The sequence below is a fragment of the Onychostoma macrolepis genome, chromosome 21 (genome assembly GCF_012432095.1).
Source record: "Onychostoma macrolepis isolate SWU-2019 chromosome 21, ASM1243209v1, whole genome shotgun sequence".
In the NCBI taxonomy this organism is placed as follows: domain Eukaryota; kingdom Metazoa; phylum Chordata; class Actinopteri; order Cypriniformes; family Cyprinidae; genus Onychostoma; species Onychostoma macrolepis.
In genome coordinates this window covers 6,874,961-6,890,858 of record NC_081175.1, presented here as the reverse complement: position 1 = coordinate 6,890,858, position 15,898 = coordinate 6,874,961, and the positions used below count along the sequence as shown (strand labels likewise).

The 15,898-nt window shown below is 36.0% G+C and overlaps 2 protein-coding genes across 4 annotated transcripts in view; one reads left to right on the top strand and one right to left on the bottom strand.

Annotated features, from left to right (window-relative positions):
• klf8 (Kruppel like factor 8) overlaps positions 1–8,292 on the bottom strand; it is a 40,288-nt gene extending 31,996 nt beyond the window's left edge. Inside the window, exon 1 of one of the 2 annotated variants that reach the window (XM_058758094.1) lies at positions 7,859–8,292. In XM_058758094.1, the coding sequence (XP_058614077.1) occupies positions 7,859–8,143 (285 nt within the window). In that variant the 5' untranslated portion in view covers positions 8,144–8,292. Of the gene's footprint in view, positions 1–4,212; positions 4,791–7,858 lie in introns of those variants that run through there. The other variant, XM_058758095.1, reaches the window with a different exon arrangement.
• Positions 949–14,636, top strand: rbm41 (RNA binding motif protein 41). Of its 2 annotated transcripts, XM_058758090.1 has the most exons (8): positions 949–3,945; positions 6,216–6,323; positions 11,152–11,268; positions 11,509–11,710; positions 11,857–12,061; positions 12,149–12,636; positions 13,171–13,318; positions 13,960–14,636. In XM_058758090.1, the coding sequence occupies exons 1-8, from the start codon at positions 3,776–3,778 to the stop codon at positions 14,145–14,147; spliced, it is 1,626 nt and encodes a 541-aa protein (XP_058614073.1). In that variant the 5' UTR covers positions 949–3,775; the 3' UTR covers positions 14,148–14,636. The 2 variants fall into 2 exon arrangements, with proteins under 2 accessions (XP_058614073.1, XP_058614074.1); XM_058758091.1 differs by lacking the exons at positions 949–3,945; positions 6,216–6,323 and adding an exon at positions 10,167–10,315.
• The last annotated feature ends 1,262 nt before the right edge of the window (positions 14,637–15,898 follow it).

Below are 15,898 nucleotides of genomic sequence, written 5' to 3'. Positions count from 1 at the left end.
GACGCGAATTTTGCCATTATCACACCTATTTTTTATTTATTTTTTTAAACTAATTAGTTAGTCCACAAGTTGCCAACAAGTGGCCCGACCTGTTGTTTCACAATCAGAAAAGAAATGGAGGAGATAGAACAACAACAACAAAATAGTTGTAATGCAACAACAATAAATGCCTGCGTTGATTTAAATAACTGCAGTTTAAACACCTACAAAAACATATCTTATCGCTTAGAACTTCTGGAGAGAAATAGCGCAGACACTGGACAAGTAATCTATGTGCATGCTATCAAATGGAATAAGTTGAAAGAATAGATGTATATGCTCAACATTTCTTTAAAAAAAAAGTGACAGTGAGACACGACTGGTCCACAGCCAGAAGTAGAAATGAAGTTTGATTCCCAAGACGGTCCAATAAACAACAGGACAAACCCCAGATCTACAGGGGTGTATTCCAGAAAGCAGGTTATGTGACATACCTGGGTATGTTTGAGGATAAGTGAGCGGATAACCTCAGCTTTCGGTTCCAAAATCGGAGGTTACTTTCAGGGTATGTAAGTAACCATAGCAACTTGCTCTCTGAAGATAACCTGCTCAGGAGCAGGTTATGTTCCAGGGTTAGTTCACTTCAGCGCTATCAGAGCATGTATGATCTACTGACGTGCCTTCAGTGGGCGTGACAGATAGCGTACAATATTATATATTATTACAATACAGTTATGTATATAGCCTACTATACATATATATATATATAGTTGTATGCTATTTTAATGATAAAGCACTAAAATAAGTAATAAATAAGGTTAGCCTATATATTGCTCTAATATGGTTATTATATTTTATTGGCATATATAACAGTTATCTGTATAAATTCTAAAACACTATTATGAAAATGTAATGTTTAATTTATTATATTAGCCTATATATATATTTATTACATTTTATATTATCATCTCACACATGGATCGGCATTTTCTATAATGTATTTCTATAATAAAAATACATATCTGATATGACTTAATGGTAACACTTTACAATAAGGTGTCATTTGTTAACATTAGTTAATGTATTAACTAACATGAACAAACAATGATCAATACATTTATTACACTATTTATTCATCTTTGTTAACGTTAGTTAATAAAAATACAGTTGTTCATTGTTTATTCATGTTAGTTCACAGTGCATTAACTAATGTTAACAAACACAACTTGTGATTTTAATAATGCATTAGTAAATGCTGAAAATAACATTAACTGAGATTAAGAAATGCTGTAGAAGTATTGTTCATTCTTAGTTCATGTTAACTAATGTTGTTAACTAATGTTAACTAATGAACCTTATTGTAAAGTGTTACCGACTTAATATATAATTAGCATCAAACAAACAATATAATTCTTATTCTCAAGGATTAAAGATTAAACGGAAAAAAAATAAAAATGATTGCAAAACCATCAATTAGGTGGCGATATGCACTAAGCATTAGGCCTACATGACCTTTGAACAGAAGAAGAAGAAAGAAGCATTATGGCGCGCTTATTCTTAGCGTCCGTTTCCATAGTGACTCGTAGATTCGTCGCTCTGTTGAGAATGTCTTGAGTCTTAACCAGGAACATACTCTGAGTTGAATGAACTTACTCCCAGACGCGTTTTTGGAACCACATACCTCGAGTAAGCAAGGTTTGGGGTTAATCAACCGAAAGTTCAGGGTTTATCTGACGGTAAGTTAACCATGCTTTCTGGAATACACCCCAGGTGCAATGTTGATCCCAGGCCATAGGGTGTACGAATATAAAAGGATTTTACACCTGACTAAGTGTGAGAGTCTTTTATGACCTTGTATTAGTGGATCATAAAAGACAAGCTGGACTGTCCCACCTTTATCTGTATTCACACACTGTATTCAGAATAAGACCTAAACTGAAGACGTCAGTGGCACAATGTCCTATTACCAGCCTGTCTAACTTCATAATATGGTTAACATTCTTGAGAATAGAGTAAAAATAATGGGCTTTTAAGAGGGACAATGCATGTGATGTTGAGGCATTACACCATATTGTTGACTTACCTCAAACATCTAATGAGGAAGTGTCCTACTTCTTATGATACAGAATCAAGTTTATACAAAACAGAACACTGACTAATTTGTGTTGCACTTTTAGAGCTAAGCTTTAGTACAGGTTAAGGGTGTGACGCTAAAGTGCAGTCAATAACACGAGAGGCGATTTAAGACAGGGAGTGAGAGGAACTGCTAGGCGTGCACCACTGCCACCCTGCAAAAACACAACCTCAGTCACACCCAGGGCCGACTGCACCCTTCTCCTAAAAATAACTGTCCTCTAGGACAGTGGCAGGTCCTAACTGTCTCAACTCCTAAAAACAGATGCACTTTACATCACCCCCAGCTATTTGGCTTGATTAGGCTGCCAATGGATGCCTCAACCTATAACACCCTCCTGAAGCGATGTCACCCTGATAAAACCCAAAGGCTGAGACCTACAGAGGGTAACTGAGTGTTTAACCACTTTGACCAAAGTTTGTCCATAGATGTTAATGATTACCAGCTGTCTGGCACACCCAGAGCACTCTCTGTTCCTCCAATGATAATGCCTCAGTCCGCTCACCTCCCTGACTCCGTCAATAACAGCTCATGCAGGAGACTCTGCTCCCAAGAATGAGTTCTGTTGCAGAATATGCCATATTAAGGGCAAAAGTGGTGTACGATTACATTAATTAGGTCTAACAGGTAGCTCTACAGAGGTAGAGTAGACTAAAAGATGCAATAGACCTCAGTCAGGTTAGACGCCACATGGCATTTAATGCAGATGAAAAGAGGTTGTACGGGATAGAAAGACGTTTCATCAGTTAAACAATCAGTATAGTGTTTGAAAACAGTACAGTCCTTAGAATGCACTGTACGTCTATCCCTTTCAGCCTTGTGTTCATTTCTGTCAAAAACTAAATATGGTGCTAGCCTGACTAAGGTCTATTTCTTAAAAATGCATCTTTGTAGGGATGGATCAAAATGGCAAGATATATATCTATCTGCTAAACATACCCAATAAGCTGGATGCTCACAAATATTTTTTTTTTTAAATATTAAAATATATTGAATATGTATTAATTAATTAGAATAATTTTTAACAATGCTTCTTTGCAGTAAGGGATCAATATATCAGGCAGGCCAATTAATTGCAAACTATTTGGCTAATATATTTTATATTTATTTATTTTTTTTTTGTGTTACACACCTCTTCTGATTGGCCAATCACTGCATTCTGCTGTCAGATGTTTCTGAATAATGACCGTTGTCTGGGTCGTTGCTGTATAAATTACCTTTCATTCTGTAAATCATTCTGAAATGCAACCAACCGACCAAACAAATCACAAAATAACCCCTTCACATCGAAGACCCCTTTATTACTACATGCTGGGTCACACTGATCATCCTGTTAGGTCCTATTTTGTGACAGTGACAAGCTGACCATACATATACACACGCAGCTATATCTAGATATCAGTGTAACTCAATTAAAAGTTCTAGTACAAGCTTCCGTGCAACAAAAACACAGTATCAAATACACTACAAATGTGACCCCCTCCTTACTTGGCATCATGGGATGTTCATAACAGTTTTCAGTAGCCTACAGTCTCTTGATAAACAATGCACTCTGCCGACAACACATTGGTATTTAGCCCTTAACAACTGAAAGATGATGACAAAAGGCAATAGCATACAGCATCACAGGCCAGCAACAACATAAGAGAATTTCTTCATCCCATGCAAATGCAAGGCTGCTGTCCCTTTAAGAAAGCAGCTAAGATGGTGTCTCTCCAGCGAGCTGCATTCGGCGCGCTTCCTTCCTGCCTTCGCCGCTTTAAAACAGCACTGCAGATAAGCGACGGCTCTGACAGATGTGCCACACACCGACTTTGTCACAAGTTGCACAAGTATTTCAAATGCACCAGCGTTATCGTTAGGAGGCTTTCGGATAAGTACGGGCTCAGAGCCGCATGCACAGGAGTGAAGTAATCACCCAGCAGCTCAGATATTATCGGCTCATTACGGTTAACGGCGAGCAAACCGAAACCGGGTGACTGCTCATAGATGAGGAACTCAGGCGGAGTCCTGCAGAATGGAAATCGGACAGCGACAGCCGTCCAAAGCAACCAGCTGCGTTGCCAAATGAGTCGATAGCGAACGATAAACGGACTTACTTTTTTGTTCCGAGTCTCCGTGTGCATCTCTGTATCTAAGCGGCGGTGAAGGGGTGGAGTGGAGGGGGGGTCGATCGGATCGGGCGGGGTGATATTTGAATAACAGTGAGCTCGATGTCAGTTTTTCCACCTCAGTATTAGAGGAGAAAGGTGCGCTCGTTGCCTCGGCGGATCACAGAAATCATATCCCCGGCGTCGAGAAATAAACCCTCTTTCCGTCGCCCCGGTCGTCTTTCAGTGTGTGTTTGTTGCCGTGTTTCAGGGTTGGGCTCGAGCTGTGAGTCTCTCCTCCGCCTCTCCCTGCTGCTGACCCCACCCTGCGTCCCCACCCCTTCACTGTGTCAATCACAGCCTGTGTGTGTGTGTGTGTGTGTGTGTGTAGCCCAAACCAGCAGCGGCGCCACCGCGATAATAGAACCTCAGAATCATCATCGCACTCTGTGTCACCTAACCTAATGACGTCAAGTTGCACCGGATGTTCAGAGCTGAACTTTTGTGGTCTTTTTGCATGAGTTAGAGATGATGCCCCATATGTGCATTCATTGTTTGCCTTGATTTTTGGCTTGTAAATGAGAATAGAAGATTACTTAGCTATAGTTTGGAGACAAAAATGCCCATAAAGTAAGCTAAAACATACAAAAACTTTATTTAGGGCTCCATTAATGTTTTTTAAATTCTTTTTTTAGTCTAAAATGCAGAACCTTTAATATAAGTAGCTATATAAAGGCAAAAGTCTATATCAAGAGCAGCGTTGAGTGTAATTATTTACTAAGTAATTAGTTACTGTAATTTAATTACTTTTCCCTTGAAAAAGTAAAGTAAGGGATTACTCTTATTTTTTCTGTAATTTAATTACAGTTACATCTTATGTAGCTAATTAATACTGTGTATAGACTGTAGAACATTAATACACAGTAAGCTAGTGGATTTATCATCAAAATTAAAGTTTAACCTTAAAATGCATGCTTTTTATTCTCACTTTAAATACTTTGGTGAGTTAATAAAAATATTGGTAACACTTTAGTGTCCAATTCTCACTATTAACTAGTTGGTAAAAACACATATTAATGTCGTATTCTGCAAGACCTTATTCTAAATCCTTAACCTTACACAATTCTTAAATTTAACAACTACTTTACTATTAATAAGCAGTAATTAGGAGAATATTGAGGCAAAAGTCATAGTTAATAGTTAGTTAATAGTGAGAACTGGACTCTAATCTAAAGTGTGACCAGAATAATTTATGTAGTTATCTATTATGATATCTGATTTTGATTATTTATTTGAAAGAATTAAAAGAACTGTTTCATGTCTATCCTTGTATCATTAACTTGTCGAGGTTGATATAGGATTTTAGTAATTAGTAATAAGTAATTAAATACTTTTTGGAGAGAGTAATTTGTACAGTAATCTAATTACACTGTTGAAGATGTAATTAGTAACTAGTAATTAATTACTTTTTTAGAGTAACTTACCCAACACTGATCAAGAGTTTTCAAACTGGGGTCCAGAGGCCACTAAGAGATCTTTGAAAAATAAACATAAAAAATTAACACTCACCGAACTTGACGTGGTTACAGTTTTATTCTGCATCTATGGAAATGAGGAGGTTAACAGAAATTATTTTATTCCACTGACAGTCTCAGTCAAACAAGTAAAAGTTAAGGTTAACCTGAAACCAAATAATAAAGATCACTTCTTTTGACTTTAAATGACCATATTCATGATTCTATTAAACTATTATATATATATATATATATATATATATAATTTGGAAAAATGTCCTTTTTATAATATTATACTAGTTCTCACAATATTAATGAATCCCTTGCAAAAGGATCACTATTTGGGGGTTATTTGCATAAAAACATGTTCATGCCCCTGCATTTTAAAAATGTGTTTTGATTCATTTTCCTCCTTTATATTTCCCCTCGTGATTGAAAGTTTTTGTATATAACTATCAATAATAATCGGCTCTTGATGAATAACATATTTCTTTGCAGAGGACTGTTATGTCTTTTCCCCAGTTTTCAACTACATTTCCCACACTCCTTTCAAACTACACTTCCTATGATAACCGGAAGCCTCCGTACAACGGGAAACATGAAGCGGTAAGGGACAATCTGTTATAAGAGACCGTTCAAAGAGTTTTTAACAAATTACTAACATGCTGCAGGTTTGGTGTCGGGTCCTTTCAGTTACTTTGCGAAGCCTGCATTGAATTGTGAGCGGTTCACAAAATAGGCTGCTATGAAATGTGCTGAACAAACCAGCAGGTTCAGCCTATAACGTTTAGGGACTTTTTAAAAATAAAAATAAAAACACCTTAGCCAAAGTGTTACTCATTGATTACTCGTTTCTAATGTTGGGATACTTTGGAAGGCAATGCAGGGATGCAGACGTTATTCTACAGCCGGGAATAGCACAATGTTTTATGAATTTCCCCCACAGATATGCCAGCTGACTTATTTTTCGTTTCCATGAGGAAGAGAATGTTTCACTATGAGAGGGCGAGCCAGCCTAAACATGGGCGGTCATATGTTAATATAGTTTTGCATATTAAATTAATAAGTTTGCTCATTAATATAATTTTCTTGTGCTTCAGGGTTAAACAATGTGAGAATGCCTTTTCACGAAATGTGATGGCTACATAATGGGCAGGTGTTTCTATAAAGTTTATTTAAAAAATAATAATATTAATAATATATAGCCTATATATTTATGCCATGGGCTGTCTGAATACTCGATTCTGATTGGCTGGCAGGTGTTGATTAAATTCGTTGAACTGCACAGGTAGTTCCAGGTCAGTTTAATCACGTTCTATATTAATGCGCTTCCTATAAACATTGGTGACCATAGCAACATACAGTTACAGTTGAATAGTACTACAAACGAAAATAACCGTGTTTGCAGCGGAGGGTGATTGCCTCCGCGAAGTGCATTCAAATCGTTTAATGCACAGCTAGCCGTTGATTATCCCGTTTATGCCATGGTCATTTCCCAGCATTCATATATTAAAGATGTTAACAATATTTGTGCTGCAATATTTGACTGGAACGATAAAAATGACGGTTATTTTCGTCTGTAGTACTATTCTACTGTAACTGTATGTTGCTATGGTTACCAATGTTTATAGGAAGGGCATTAACGTGATTAAACCATGGATTAAACTGACCTGGAACTACCTGTGCAGTTCAACGAACTTATCAACACCTGCCAGCCAATCAGAATCGAGTATTCAGACAGACCATGGCATGAATATATATATATATATATATATAGAGATATACACACAGTAATATGTTTAATTTGCATAAGCTTTTCACAGTTCTTGCAACATTCCCATTTTCCATGACATTCCATATTTAAAAGATTTTTAAAAGATTTATTTATATATGCATAAATTTAAAAATGTGATTAAAAGATTTAAAATAAGGGTCAGTAGATATGATCACTTTTAAAGCTGTTATCTCTCAAATGTTTTACCTTTTCCGTTGGTTTCAACTACATTTCCCATAATCCGCTTCACTTACACTCACTTCCTATTGAAACAGGAAGTTAAGGGTGCAATGGGAAACTTGAAGCTATAAAGAGCCAATACAGTGTATGGTTTCTCACGCGTAAAAAAGTAGGAAATTTTACTTACGGATTGCGGGTTTGGTGTCGGGTCCAATATAGTCGGCACTCTCCCTTCCTTCAGTAAGAGTTTACTTGCATAGCCTGCATTAAACTGTGATAGGTTCACAAATGAGTCGGTACTGAAATGCGCTGAACAGATTGTTAATGTAGGACTGTAACGATCAGGAACGTCGGTAAAGAGAAACTTTAGCCATTCATTTCTGATGCTGGGATCCTTTGGGAGGCTGTGCAGAGACACGGGCTCGATCCTACAGCCAGGAATGACACAGCGTTTGATGGATTTCCCCCACATCTAAATACAGACGAAAATAACACTGCGATTTTCCTCGGATCTTTAGAAATATTAACCTCCTTTTAGTTTCTCCATGACTGGGTGGGCTATAAATGTGGGCGATCATATGTTAATGTGCTCATGGCTGTGACGTCAATACCACGACTGTTTCTAAATGACCCGTTTTTGCAGCTTAGTTTCCAAATATAGTGCTGCTAAGGTAATCGTGTTTGTCGTGATATTGGCTAAATCATAAAATCTTTGTGAAATTGACTTATTTTTCATTGTGTGAGAATTGTCAATCAACTATTAAAGATTAAATACATTGAAATAAATATATATTTTTTATCATTCATATTTGTTTGTCATGATACTACGTCGTGATACTCTACAGTCTTAAACTACTGAGATATGCTATTTGCATACAGTGTTGCCAACTTAGCCATTTTGTTGCTAAATTTAGCAACTTTTCAGCTAGCAACTTTTTCTTCCAGAAGCAGCTAGCAACAAATTTAGCTATTTTTAACATTTATTTGGCAATTTTTTAGCAACTTTTGATAAATGACTCAAACGATAAAAAGGCACACAGTTTCCATCTAAATTACACAAAATGAGTAAACCAAAGATGCATAGCAGTACACACATCACATGAATTAAGTTAGCTGCTATTTGCAATTGTTCAATTTGATAATAATAGTTGTTCATTTATGTTACACCTTAGCTTGTACCTACGATTGTTGATCAGTTAGTACACTGTAAGAAAAATGTAAAAGGTACTAGTAATTTTTCAGGACATTATGTGTTATCCATTATTCGTTGTAACCCGAAAACACAAATACATTAAAATAAGTAATTAAAAATGCAGGTAAAAAAAATAAAATAAAAAAAATCCTTAATATTAACATAGTAGATTGTGCCCTATTTTTGCAGACTTTTCTTAGATTGTGGCACACACTGTAAAAAATGCAACTGCACATTTTCCAATTTACGAAACCTTTTGAGTCTCATATACTTAAAAAAAAAAAAAAATGCTATTTTCTTGAAACTGCATAAAAACCCTTGTCAGACCAACAAAATTACCCCAAATGTTGTCCCAACTAGTCAAACACAGTTGTCTGAACAAAGAATTTCATATTGTTGAAATGTTAAGGCTTTGTGAGTTCCCAGCATGCATTGCAGCATGAATAAATGATGCAGTTACTGTTACAGGATTATTGTTTAGCTGTTTTCTGATTTCATTTAAACTTTTTTGTTGTTGTTTTATCATTATTGTTAGTTATTTGTTGTACTGTGATGTAAAGTGCTAATCTTTTTAACATTTGTCGATTGTCACTGTTCTTGAGGTTAATGTCTAGTTTTGAGGCCTAGAGTACGTTCAACCACTTTTGTCCGTTTTCTGGATATCTCAGTCATGTAAGTTGTCTTACAAACAAAGACAATATTGTTTACTTATTAGACTAACTTTCCCATTAATGTTTGTCATTTGTAAACAAGTAAAAAAAAGTTCACAGAACATGATTTGAGACACATTGGAAAAGCATTACAAGTCTTTTTAACTAACAAAACTATGTGTGACTTTACTCACTGACTTGGGTTGAGTGAACAACTTGGTCCAAAGCTGAGTAAACTCAAAAAAGCTGTGCAGCAAGATGCCTTGAAATTTTAAGTTGTCAGCTTTACATTTTTTACAGTGCACTAACTAACTACTAATACACTGCTTAAAACTATAACTGTTCAGAATGTGTAGTTTTATAAGTTCACAAGCTAATAAAAAAAAAAAAAATAAATAAATAAAAATGAATGGTTCAAAACTGGGTAAGTGTTGTATTTAAAAATACAGTTATTTATATTTTAATATTATATTAGGCATTTATATTATTTTACAAACAAATCTAAATTAACATATAACTTTTTTTTTTTTTTTGCTGAGATTTGCTGTAGTGACACATTTTTGCGTCGTAATTACGCAATGATGTCATCGAGCAATGACATCACAACGTCATTTAGCAACTTTTAGCAACAAATCGACCTTCCTTTAGCAACTTACCCTGAAAATTAGTTGGCAACTCTGTTTGCATTGCAGTGAGATGCCTAACTTGTCCTTTGATTTAAACTACAGCTCCCATGATCCTTTCAGCCGAAGCTTCCTTCCTGTTGAAACAGGAAGTGTGGTTGTAATGTAAACATGAAGCGGTAAGGGAGGATTGTTGATTTGCAACTGAAACTACTTGCATATGACCGTATTCTGGCATGGGAAGACTTATTCCTTCAGTGGCATATGATACGAGCTGATGTCTTTAGTGTTGATAAAGCTAGTCATATGACTAGCCGACTGCGGAACAGTTGATATGTGCAATGTGCACGGTATTTAGTACTAGTGTTTGACTAGAAATATCAAGCTTCCTGCTTATGACATGTTACAATTTACTTTAAACGCGCATTCATATATATATATATATATATATATATATATATATATGTGTGTGTGTGTGTGTGTGTGTGTGTGTGTTTTCAATTAATTGTTTTGATAAGATTACTGTAGAAACCGCGTAGAATAAATGTAGGACCATTAAACTGCAAATAGTGAAAAATTTTAAAGTAAAAATTAAATTGCGACTATGTGCATCAAATAAAACAAACACTTCACAAATTGCTTTTACCTTTTAACATGAAAAGCTGAATTTTTAAAATGGAATAATAAAGCAATTTAACATGTGACTTTTCAGCTGTTCGTTTACTATACCTCATGAACACAGGAGTGCAGTGAAATGACAAATTGTATTAAAATGTATCACTTAATAAACAAACAAACAAGCATCACTTAAAAACAAATCATGATAGTGTCATGGATTTACTGTCTTTAATATTATTTTATGCTGGCTGAAAAAAAGAACAACTAAAATTGTTTAACACAAATTTTAGAATTTGGGGTGGGGAGAATTCAAAGTTAATTGTATTAAATACGATGAAATGGTGAAAAACAGTTGACAGAAATGTGTTTTTTTTTTCTTTTCTCTTTTTTTCCTCAGTATTACTCGTAATGCCTGTGATGATGTGCCCATCCCTGAAGAACAGGAGACAGAGGGCCAAAGACAACTACACAATCTGCTGCTGCAGCAACTAGATACAGATGTAAACATTGACAGGTAAGTTAACTATTACTAATAATTTGAATAGATTTTCAATTAATTTTTAATCTGGCGCACACATGTATAGCAGTAAGTTGGTTTGGATGGTCTCTGTTGGTTATTGTACTGAATTATGTTTTTTAGAACATAAATTGGTCAATATTTGTTTATTTTTTATTTTTATTTATTTTTTTATCGTTTATTGGACCTATTTATTTATTTACCTCCATTACACATTTTCATGTTCATTTGTTATAGGTGTGTCGCAAAGAAGAAATGCTTTGCTCCAGCAGCAGTATACAAGCCTTTTGGGGAACAGGCAGCTGGTGTGAGGAGTCTGTCCCAGTTCCAGGCTTTGCAGGACGGGGATCAGGAACTGGCCACTTTGAGAGAGCTGGGTCTTACAGATGCTGAGATAGAGCTATGGAGATGCAGGGATCAACCAGAAAGCTCCTTGAAGGTCTGATCTTAATTATCTTAATTTTGATCTTACGTTTAGCATGACATGTTGTAAATGGTGAGATTCTGAATTGTAAGGAATGTGAGAAATCTAAAGGGGGAGAACGTCAGCTCAATGCAATGTGACCCAATTCATAATTTTCTCAGGGCAGAGGGGTTTGTGTGGCACCTGAGGTGAGGAATGAGCGTCTGCAGGCCATCCGGGATAAAATGGCAGCACATGCGGAGCTGCTGTCCAGACCACAGCGTTTCTCAAGCAGTCGGCCACTTTCCCGTAGGGAGATGGAAATCGAAAAGGCTCTTTTTCAAGGCAGTGACCGCTGCAGCTTCCTCACTGCCCTTTACCATAGAGGTTAACAGAATACAGTAATACTTAGTAGTTTTACCTTTAGGCACTTTTCATACATATTTAAAACTTTGCTGTATTTTCTATCTACAGAGGAGGAGTCACCAGTCAGCCAGCAGGGGGCGACATCCGCCAGCGCAATGGACCATTTCTATAAAGACTTTCTTGAAGACCAGAACAAAAATGTTGCTGATATTTCAGAGCGTTTGCCTCAACCAAAAATTGTCACTAATATCCAGTGTGAATCTCCAAGCTCTAAACCAGTCCAATCACAAACTCACACAGTCCATGATTCCAGCCCAAACAAAGACCAACACATATGCACAGAACCAAGCCCTGTGTCTGACACTGTCAACCAACCTCAGTCTCAAGAAAAAAGCATTATACCTATGAAAATGACATTAAGCCAGTCCATTGGCACATTAAGTGCAGCTTCTGCCCAAAGCCATGATGGGCCTGTTACTGTAAGTGGAAGGATAGAGGAAATTTCAGATGAAGAGATAAAGAACAATCGGGAGACTGAAGAGGGTATACGGAATATTCCACGATTTAAGAACTACCAGAGAGGAACGCCATCTAATGTAAGTGTGGATAACAGCAACATAACTGCTTTAGAAATGTTACAAAATTTTTACGAATATAATACAATAAGTAGAAGTTGGGAAGTTGTTTAGTATCATAACATGTTATGTCATATTATTTATACACTACTCTTCAAATCTTTCTTATTGCCATCAAAGCTCGTTTTTATCACAAATACAGGTAAATGGTAATATTGTGAAATATTATTACAATCCTGTGATGGCAAAGCTGAATTGTCAGCTTCATTACTCCAGTCTTCAGTGTCACATGATCATTCAGACTATATGCTGATTTGGTGCTCAAGAAACATTTCTTATTATTAGTATTGTAACAGTTGTGCTGCCTAATATTTTTGTCTTCAAAATTCTTTGATGAACAGCAAATGTAAATCTTTTGTAACAGTGTAAGTCTTTACTATCACTTTTGATCAATTGAACACATCCTTGTAAAAAAAAAAAAAAGTATTTTATTGACCCCAGTTTAGATATTTGTAGACATCAGAATACATTTCTCTCTCCCTCTTGTGTGTGTAGGTCCTGTGTGTAAAGAACATGAGTCCATGGGCATCACTGGCTCAGCTGGTTTCTCTCTTTTCAAGGTTTCAGAAAGACGACACACAGCCCATTCTGTACCGTTTGCTGACTGGCCGACTCAAGGGCCAAGCTTTCATTACATTCTCTGGTAAGAGAAAGACTTGACAAAAGTTGTGCAGCATTATCCCCCATAACAAGCCAGCATATAGGGTTTAAATTCAATTTGCAGCATGTTATGTAATATAAAAGGGGTCCTCAAATAGCGGACTACAGTTTGGTTCTGGACCCTGGCTTGGTTCCAACTGGACTGCAGGACATAATACCATTTCTACAGTTTAAAGTGAATAGCACGTCTAAACAACAGATCTCAACACACCACAAGCACTCAGTCATTGGTTGTCATGATCTTTCAGTGCTATATCCTCTTAATGTTTTTATGTAGAGCCAAACATGCTTCATTCAAGCCCATTCTGTTCCATGTGCATGGCTTCTCTCCACCATAAAGTGCTACTAGAGCTGCAGATGACATGGTTATTTTAACAGTTACAGCAAAATAGATTTTTGCTAAACCGAGAATGCAGCAAACAGTTATTTTTATCTGTCATACATATATGACTTTTTCTTTCACAAAGTACTACTGCTGCCTAGAAAGTACTTTCTAACTATTCTCAAAAAAGTATTGTCCGGACTTCAATTGGGAGGGAAATATACTGTAGAAAGTGAACCTCTTAGAACTTGATTGCCACTGTTATATAACATCTGGATTAACTTCCTTTTTGTGTTTCACAGATGTCAAAAGTGCCCAGGCAGCTCTAGACTTGTTAAATGGCTACAAGCTGCTTGAAAAGCCACTGATCATTGAGTTTGGCAGAGAGAGAAGTAAAGAAACGGATGCACAGACTGATGGACCCTCTGTACATCCCAACACCCCTTCAGTACAAAAGAACGAAACATCCTGCAATGAGAAGCCTGCCTAAATGTATTTGATAGGCTCTTCTTTATTTGTAAATAATATTGTAAATGATTAATTTCATATGCTATTTATTTGGAAATAAAATCACGTTGAGAATTTCTGACAGACTGTTCCCAAAACAAGCATTTCAAGAAATCGTAATTCTTCTGTTCACCACCGGATGTCACCATTTCTCCATTACTGAATACAAGATGTCAAAACCGCTTGGTAGACATCATGTCCTGAGCCATGAAAGAATTATAAAAAGCATTATTATTCTAAAAGACACTCTAGGATGATTCTACAAACACCAGCAGCAGCACAGCATGACTGTACACTAGCGCTGCTGTTTGCTTGTCTATAAGTTTTACCTCTGCTTTACTGAAATATATACAAGGTTGTGCTCGAAGTCAGTGAACCCTACATGTACAGAACTCACCAGTTACATTTCAGTGCGATGTTTGCCACTCTGTCTTTCCCACATAGTTACACATTAAAATGAAGTTAAAATCAATACAGTCGAGTTTCAGCTGGAGTGCTTCAAGTGCCTTCACTGTAAATCATTTGTTTAAATGTTAACATCACCTCAACATAAACAAGTTACACACAGCATATTGCTTTGAATGTGGTTGCCAGCACAGAATGTCTACGAGGACATTTTGGGGTTCTTAGTGAAACAAAAATTACCCATTTGCACACTCTTTTTTGTGTCTCTTTCATTAGAACAACAAATACTTGAGTAGGGGTAGCATTCAATCATGAGCTCAGCCCACCCTAAAGTAAATTTACATAAGACTCATTAAATCATTAAAAATGCACTCTATTATTTTCTTTATTCTTAGTAAAATTGGATAGTTAAATCACTGCCAGCACCTATGTTCATAAAACACATCCCCAGCTCTACTTCATACTCTTTAAACAGGTTGGTTCATATTGTAGTTCCCTCTTTCCCTCTCCCTATTTTGCATCGTGATGCACATGAGTAGAAAAAAGAAAGATATTTTATGCTACGTGACAGTATTAATGTAAAGTAATTCATGTAATTTAAGATCTTGCTAATTATTAGCTTCTACTTTCCAAAGAATTTGTAATATTTTTCATTCCGAAACTGGTAGTAAAATTCACAATTAATTAGAAAGAAATGGCAGTAACACACTGATTTTGTTTATGTAGAGAGACTGAAGTAGTATTTTTTATTTTTTTTAGTGTAAAATTTACATTTGTCATTTTAAAAATGAGTACGACATAATTCCAGAACATTTAAAATGAATACCTGAAAGGAAAATGGTGACCACTTACAGGACTCAAGATGTATATTTTCCTTTATACACTTTTAATGCCGATTAAAAAATTATTTGTCATTATTTTGTGTAATTTCATATACTTTAAATGCCACAGGAATGTGATCATTCTTGTGTGAGCTAAATATTTTCTTTTATAAAAAAACATCCCTTATTTGAGAAATGTGCCATTTAAATATGTGTAAAATGTTAGTTGGAAAATATTATTCAGTTACATTTTTAATATACTCTTAACTTTAAGTACTGTATTAATTATTTACTATTTTAAAATGTATTTATTTTACTTAAATGTACACTGTTTTCTCACTCACTCGCAGCCCCCTAGCGGGTCCCTGGACCCGTTTGAAAACTCCTGCTGGGGCCCAGCATACTTTTCTTGGACTACAAAGTATACCAGAAGTCTCTGTCCTCTTGTTCAAAACACATCCTTCTACTTTTTTACTATAAAATATACAGTACAGATGCTTGGATAATT